This window comes from Hetaerina americana, unplaced genomic scaffold (genome assembly GCF_022747635.1).
Source record: "Hetaerina americana unplaced genomic scaffold, ioHetAmer1.1.p SCAF_2, whole genome shotgun sequence".
Taxonomy (NCBI): Eukaryota; Metazoa; Arthropoda; class Insecta; order Odonata; family Calopterygidae; genus Hetaerina; species Hetaerina americana.
This window is the reverse complement of record NW_027286763.1, coordinates 109,038,856-109,047,282: the sequence shown is the minus strand read 5'-3', so window position 1 is coordinate 109,047,282 and position 8,427 is coordinate 109,038,856. Positions and strand designations below refer to the sequence as shown.

Below are 8,427 nucleotides of genomic sequence, written 5' to 3'. Positions count from 1 at the left end.
ACTATGGAGAATACAAAATTTATACATTCAGTAGGGGATGCAATTTTCTAAATTATATCATAGCTGCATATATTCCCAGGATAACTGTTCAGTGGAAATCCCAAAACAAAGGGATTAATAATATTGGAAAAGCACTTTTAAAAGAAGCCAGCAATGAACAAGTCTATTATTAGAAAATACCACATTTTGATGTCATACCTGTATATAAAAAATAAGTATATTTTATAATACAAGGTAACTTTCGGAAGATCTAGAATTAAAATTAGCAATAACTGTGTCTATTTTATTTTATTAACTGGATTTAATTAATAATATGTTGCAACTTCCAAGTTAAACGTTCACCAAACAATTTTTAGGAAATTGAACACATCACACAATACAGTTAATTACTATGGAGGTATCTTGTGTTTGGCGACCATGAAGAATTTTATCTTGGAAATATTTTTCAATTGCCATTCCCAGTACTTTCTCATCCAAGGAAGCCAAGAATAATGATTATGAAACCATTGTGACAAAAATGGTGTCACCTCAAAAAATTCCAGAGATCAAAATTATTTAATACTCTCTTCTTCAACAACTATTCAACAGCAAAGAACTACGCAAATATCCGAGGCATCATCTCAAGGTCAAAAAAGTGCCCATAATACCAACAAGTCATCATAGTCTCAGAATGAAGAACAGAAATTTTAATTTCTTTGAAATTGTACCATCAATTGTAGCAACCTAATCATTCAGCGATATATAGGATTTTCTTTAAACCCTCACATAACTTAAACAATGTTTACTGGGAGGCAGCAACATCACATCTTAGTCTTAAGGCTGAAATTAAAAGATCACATAGTCCTCTGGGGGTAGAACCAATGACCAAAACCCCTGTACTCCCCCTATCTTTGCACAAAATCTTCGCATAAAACACACAGATGTATTTTTTAATTCAACATTGCTTTTAGGAGTACCATATAATTACACATAACACTATTATCCATAATTTTCTTACACATTTTAGCTTTCATTGGTGTTGCATTAGAAAGGAGACACTCTTCTATTATACAAAATATATCTTTTCTATGAACCAAGGAGTTATCCTGAACTATGCCATCCACAATTGCTTCCATTGGTGTTTTGCAAGAATTAGATAGAAGAAGCAACCACGAAAGACCACACAATTACATAATGGGTAAAAACATGAGTACATAATATATTTTTTCATAATTTTACTGTGATTATAAAAGTTGCCATCTATATACAGAGTTATTGCATTTGATGCCTCACTTAAGGCATCAAACTTTGTAATAATGACATCGTGCTAGTTCGTATCATGAATGCGTGTTACAAGAGGACAAATCTAGCAATTATAGTTGTAAAAGCTTTGCAGCAGAAATACTATGTGATTCAATAAATTGAACATTTTGTTGATTGTACAATATGAATAATAATATGTATTCTTAGAGTACACTGGCAACAGAAAAAGTAGTCTTCACCTTCAGCAGTGAAAACATTTCAAAACTAACACAGTCAAATGAGCTGAACTTTTTCTTCTATAAAAATTATACATGCAATTTATCAAAATTCCAAAAAAATTGGGTAATTCACTGTCCAGGAGATTCAATTAATACTCATTGTTTATTTTAAAATTTATTAACATCATATTGACACAGTTCTACAGTAGTAGCAAAAAACTTTACTCCTTCACAAATAAATACTAAATGCAAGTTTTAAGATCCTACACAGTAGATTCTTTATGCTTCGGATGATAGGACTGAGGGTGACCTCAACCTAGTATGATGGCTTGACAGAGTGACTGATGTCAACAGATCCACAAAGGACACCAGAGTGACCCTCAATATCATTCAGCGTGCATCAAACACAACCACTGAGCAAGAGTTAAGGAATTCTATTATTCACATGTCCTTTGAAGAAAACCATTTACCAGACATTTCCCAAAAAATTGTTCTTTTAGTATTCACTGGCAAAAGTAATGCATATGTACTCCTAAGTAACTGTCTCAAAATGTGTACAGCAACATCTTCTTCTTATCCACAAGCTATTTCATACTTTCTTCTTTTCTTTTTTAACCTTCCTCACTCTTCCATGTACTTTCCATCTGTTCATTGTGTACTCGGATGCTTGTCTTTCATCATCTATTTAAACATAACCTTCCAAAAGCTACCAATTTTCTTCAGTCATATTTTCAATTGTCCATGTTTGTGGAGGTGCTCTACCTTTCGAAAGGCTAGGTCACCTTCCACTGCATGGTAATTTCAAATTAGCTCGATTTATGTTCATCAAATAGCATAATGGAGAAAATAATTATGAGATATTTAGAATTTAATATTAAGAGAACAATCAAGAGATATGTTCACTTAAACATTAGTTGTAATAACTTCCAAATTTAATCTGTTAGAATAAAATGCAATCTGGTAGGACTCGAGAACATGGGAGAAAATTCTGTCTAGACGGTCACTGGTTTTTAAATATTTGGCAATACTTCTTATAGAAAGAACTATAGCTATACTTATAAATGAAACTGCACAACTCGTGCGATGAGTTTATTGATAAAGGTAGTTCCAAAGGAATTCTCATTAGAGAATGCATTCGTATTAACACTCGGGCTAGTCCATCGATGCATGATCATTAATACAAGTTATAATGCCAAACGATTCCCCCTAATACTCACGGTAGCACCTAAATCTTAAAAGCCTCGAGATTTGATCGTAAGATTAAATTGTAAATTATTTACTTTCAACATCCAATGAATGCTGATATCGTTGCCAATTGTAACTAAATTGTCACTTGTGCAATTAGTAATTGTATCTTTTCTTAAGCAGGACTTGGGGTGTGTATACATTATGTTCATTCCGACATGGGCCAAGTTTGCCCCCGAGTATAGTCTATTCCTGTTACTCAATAGGACACCTGTTCCCATCTGATGATTTCCACCGGTGGCGAGTGTTTCATTCAATACGTTTAATCTACTCGTATCGAAATATCATTTCATCTACAGGAATTTAAATATTAAATATTTCGGCACTTGGATCATAAATCCACGGCTTACTTGATAACTCGTTTCCGTTCTATTTAACAACAACTTAACCACGCCTCACTGACTCCGATCATATAATTCACTCATTACGGAAAATTGACGATTACTCTCACAGTAAAAACATAAATACAAACTCACCCTGCCCATAACGAAGTAAGAAGCCTTATTATTCTTTTAAAGAAACAAAATCTTCATAGAATGCATAAGATGATTTGAGCTTCTTATTGCGTCTTATTAGACTGATTATATAAAATAATATTTCCTTACGCCGTGCAGGGTTAAACACTTAACGATTCTACGGAAATACTATTTAATATAGCCAATCTAAAATCTTCATAGATATCAATTCGAATATCTTTCGCCTCCTTTGTATTAATGTTACAATAGAATACAGGGTACAAACAAACAAAATTTCCCTGTGCTTATCCAGCATTTAGTTAAAATAGAAGTACAAACTGAAAAGGATACATCTTTTGGTCCTCTTCTTATACATGACCCGGTAACCACATTCCCGGCAGCGAACAGGATCACGAGGTCGTATTTCATTTTCATGGTGGCATTCTGAAAATATTTAGGAATAAAATAGTCTTACCAGCAGAGACAGTAAATAAACATTATGTAAGTCGCATTCTTTCTTACCACCGCAAATATAAACCATTGGTGTTTTAGGCTGGGCTTGTTCCTTAGTGGAGGAGTCCATGATTATTGATATACGTCTAGTTGTCACTAAGACACACACTGATATTTCAACAGTTGAAATAGTACTAAGAGTGCAATTCTCTACTTATAACTATCTCTCTTGCATGACAGTATTCCGTCTTCATTGATCAACCACAAACTACGCCGAATATCCGCGCGACGTTCCTCATGATATGAACAATTGCCTTACGCAGTTTTAATGACGATGAAAATTTTAGCAACAGCATTTCCAATTTCTCAGTTTTATACATACATGCGGTTTGAGGCGCTAAAAATTGGCTTTTATAATTCTCATAGAAACCTATCAAAACAAAAAGAGGCGGTCATCTAAGGGGTTCGCCCATGTAAGAGATCTTATTGGGTGCAAGCGGTTCTGTTACCATGAGTAACTAGGACTTCGTTAAGTTCTTGAAAATTCACATTCAAGTGAGTTTTTTTGTTGTTGGAATTGGCGAAGTGATGGAGGGAATATTACGCATGCAGGCACATTAATTCAGTGAAGCTAAGCTTGATTTGAAACTTGAAGGAAGCGAATACGTGTCTGCCAAGTTTCGCGGCACTTGTGTTTTTGATTTGGTAAACAAGTTTTCATTCTCTCTCTGTTATAATGGTTTGTGGTACATGGTGTCACACACTTAAGGGCTCCTGCAAAAATAATTTTTGTGCAATTCAGTTTCGATATTAAAAGTACATTATTGCATGAGACCAATGAAGTTTAAATCATGGATTAATGCATTTATGTAATAGTAGTAGGTTTTGCCACTCGTTCATTCAACGTTTAAGGTTTTGTAATAATCCATGATGTTGGATCCCGGTGTCGAAGAAGCTTTTTCCAATTGTACCCTTAAGAAATCATCGTAATGTGTTCGTATATTGAGAGGAATTTTGCGTTCCTTGCACAGACATTAATGAAATTTATTTATAGTTAGCTTTACGCCTTTCTGACCAGGCATACATCATCAATACATCTCATTCTTTTTGTTTTCATTTTGCAGTGTGACACAACTAGCTACGAAATGGAGCCTTCGAGCCCTTCAAATAATTTAGCTGAAATTCAGTATGTGACACCGGAGTGTAGTTCACGTTTTTCTGTGATTTTTCCTGGCAATGAAGACAGTGGGTATTCCAGTGTTCCTTCATCTGGAATATCAACGAAGACTTTTCGGGAGAATTCATTGTCACCCGTAGATGTTCGGAAAAGGCTCTTCGATTCAGCAGATAGTTCATGCACCCCAGGCATTTCCCAAAAAACTCGCACTTCGCGTCGACGTCCGGGACGTTGCCTTATTCCTATGGTTACTTTGCAAGAAGAAATAGAATCTCATGGTAGCGGTCCAGATCCAACTATTAAAACTCGTAGTGTTGTGCATGGTTTATCCACTCCAAATAAGTCTTTTCTCGAGAAGCTTTCTACCATTCCAAGTCCGAAAAAGCGCCATTCATACACAAGGGAAAATGCAGTGGAGAAAGTATACAAAACTTCTGGTATGGTTTTTGGGCAGAAAACTCGCACCCCACCGAGAAAAGGCAGAACATCTTCTACTGCCACAAAATTTCCATCATTTTCCGACCGGTCTGTTTATCGTGATCCTTGCCGCCCGAGATATGGTGCACAGTATGTGGACTTCCTTTGGTGTCTGGGTAAAGAGAGAATGATGGCTCCAGCACTCTCCCTTGTTTTGTCCCACTTAAGTGATGAAGATTTGATAGCATGCTGCATTGTGAGCAAGACTTGGCAAACTCTTGTCATGAGTGATAAGAATGCAAACTCACGGAGATTGACAGCAATAGAAAGGTGGAAGCTGAAGAAGGAAAACATTGCATGTGTAAGTTTGGCTAAATTTTGCTAAGCGTGGCGTCCCCGCTATTGACGTTTCTAGTCTTGTTTTTGATAAACTAAGTGACCCAATTACAAGGAACATCTCTTTACTAGAGGGTTAGTTATTATTATCTACATGGACATCCCATTTGTTCTGTTGAGTGAAAGAATATGCCCTGGTGTCTCATAGATTCCTGGTCACTTCTAAACAAATCGTTCACAAAACCAGATCCTTAATCCACAGGTCAATGTGTTTTGTGATAAATCTACATATTTCGTGAGATATTGCTGTGCACGTGCATATTAAGACCTTTTTCTGACAAGATTAAACAATACTTTGAAAAAGATATTGACCCCTACCATTATTGAATTGAATTTGGGCTGGGGAAGTTTTTTGTTCTTGTGGTTGTTTCTTTGACAAAGAGGATGTTCCCTGATATTTTTCTTGTTTTCCTAATCGATGGTTTTCTATTATTCTTTCAGGTTTCACTCCTGAATAAAATAAATACCCACAAGGAAAACCGCACTGTACTGGGTGTTATCCAACAGGAAAGGCTAATACCACCTGGAAATGTTCATATGAAAACACCACCTCCAAAGTTGAGTCCAAAAAGTTTCCGCTTCCAGCTTTACATGAAGGTAAGTTATATTTTTACCCAATATCGTCAGCACCCGACAAATATTTACCAGTGAATTTATATGTCCCATTGCAATTTGTTTTGGCAAAAGTAATCCTGCTAAGAAATGTGGGTTGCCTTTAACTTGCAAGCCATTATGGCCTATTAAAAAAGGCAAATTGGTACTGAAAATATATATTACTTTGTGTAGCCTACCTGAGACAATTTTTGCTGCGGCTCCCCAACCACAGTTGGCATACCACCCCAATGCAATTTTTTAATGTTTAATGCTTTTTTGCTCATGCCACAATGAAAATGCCCTGAGGAGAGTTGAGATACGATAAACGACACCTGTACCATTAGTGATCACTGCTAAATAAGTCAGGGAATGATAATTTATGAAGCTCCTCTGGCACAAAAGATTACTTTTCTTTGGAATTGTCTTCTTTCACTAGAATCATTTTGTCTAATGTAATCCAATAGGGTTCGAAGTTCAACCTATAGAATCTTCCCTAAATCAGGTGCCTTAAGATATTTTGGGGCAGTGGGGTGTAGGAACCATTGGATCTTTTAAAACTGAAAACCCACCCTCCTATGATTTTGTCATAATCCCTTGGTTTATTGCCATTCCTGGCAATAAATGAGGAAATTACTTCAGTTCAGTTTTTCCATTATGGTTAAATTTTTTATCTGGGTGTCATGTTTAGCCCAGTTGTCGGAGCAACTGGCATGCTGATCAGGAAGTTTGATTCCCAATGATATCTCAGGAGATGATCAATTTCATCCAAGCCGTGTAATTTTTGTGAACAAAATCTCTGTGGGAAATAAACCAGCGTTGGCAAAGGGAAAGGAACGTACCTCGTATGTGTGAATATCACATGCCTCATAGGGACTAGCATTGGATGAGCTCTCGTATCTGAGTATTAGATTAATTTGTGGCTTGATATCGCTCTGGTGGTTATAATCAATATTCCCATACGATTACAGGAGGGCCTTCGTGTGGATGGAAATGATTCACAGCATCTAAAGTCATGCCCGCGTTGCTCCTTTCCATCCATTGTGGACACAAAGCTCAACGTTGGCGTGTGCTCCCGGCATGGTTGCCAGTTTAGGTACTGCACGTTGTGCCATTGCTCCGATCACCTTTACCCCATCAATGGATTCCCTTCATCCTCGCCTCCCAGGTACATTGTGTGCCCATTTGCTCCGAAAGACACGACACCACCCTCTCCTCCTCACACGGCTCTCTTGGCCACGAGGAGACGGTTGGATTTGGTTAACAGCAAGAGGAGTAAAAGGAATCTCCGCCGTCTGTGATGGTGCTCTCCGTGAAGAAGTCTCTCTCCCTGGAAGATACTAATTGTGTTCTCCAGGTGGCAATCAAACTGAAGTGGCGATGTGTCTTCAGAATGAGGGAGCTCCATTCAAATTTTAAATTCTGAAAGTATTTGGTTTGGATTTTCACTTTTTTGGCCTATGGTGCCATATCATTAGTGGAAATGTATTTTTAAACGTACAACTTTTAGATTTTAAGGGAATATTTGAATGTTGTCGTTAATGCTTTTTCGGAGGTATGTGCCTTGATATGTAATGTGTGTTGTGAAAGTGCAAATGTTAATATGATGGCTAGTGTGTCTTTATAAACTAAGGAAGTAAATATTTAATTTTTCAATTTATGGCAAAATTAATATATTTCCTCTAAATTAACAATATTGAAAGAAACTGTGAGGTTAAGTGGTGGGACCAGCAACAAAATTTCATGTTTAATGTTCCAGCATAGTCTTAATGGATGTGTTCTTGATGAACTTGGGTTGTTAAACCTTTCCTTTCAGCTTTCACATCGCTGCTCATTGAGCAATGTGTGCACTTTTTAATGATAATTACTTTTCATTGCGTTGGGCTAGTGTAAGTTCATACCACATTCCCAGTGTCTGTCTGTTTTAGTGAATGCAATGTATTCTTAAAAGAAGGAATAAATTTTATATTTTTATGTTAATAGTTAATATTTATTTCATCATAAATAAATTCATAAATACATAACAACAATATTCAGCAGGTTTTTGTGTAACATGGCAAAAGATCACAAAAGATATCACTCGTTGGAGTTTTTATTGCATTTACCAGTAATAAAAAATGTTTTGGCTCCTAATGTTAGTCAATCTTCATGTTCATACAATGACTACCCCCTTCATGAAATGCAGAAAACTGAGATAGTAAAATGTACAATAGTAGACATGGATTAGATAAAA

General features: G+C 36.3%; 2 protein-coding genes across 2 annotated transcripts; one reads left to right on the top strand and one right to left on the bottom strand.

Annotated features, from left to right (window-relative positions):
* Positions 1-298: 298 nt before the first annotated feature.
* Polr2K (DNA-directed RNA polymerases I, II, and III subunit Rpb12) lies at positions 299-3,913 on the bottom strand. The gene is made up of 3 exons (XM_071585149.1): positions 3,683-3,913; positions 3,512-3,604; positions 299-1,873 (listed from the first exon to the last, which is right to left on the bottom strand). The coding sequence occupies exons 1-3, from the start codon at positions 3,741-3,743 to the stop codon at positions 1,851-1,853; spliced, it is 177 nt and encodes a 58-aa protein (XP_071441250.1). The 5' UTR covers positions 3,744-3,913; the 3' UTR covers positions 299-1,850.
* A 225-nt stretch (positions 3,914-4,138) lies between these two features.
* LOC139687834 (uncharacterized) lies at positions 4,139-8,116 on the top strand. The gene is made up of 4 exons (XM_071585148.1): positions 4,139-4,168; positions 4,738-5,568; positions 6,045-6,200; positions 7,166-8,116. Exons 2-4 carry the CDS (start codon positions 4,759-4,761, stop codon positions 7,493-7,495), a joined length of 1,296 nt encoding a protein of 431 aa, XP_071441249.1. The 5' UTR covers positions 4,139-4,168; positions 4,738-4,758; the 3' UTR covers positions 7,496-8,116.
* The last annotated feature ends 311 nt before the right edge of the window (positions 8,117-8,427 follow it).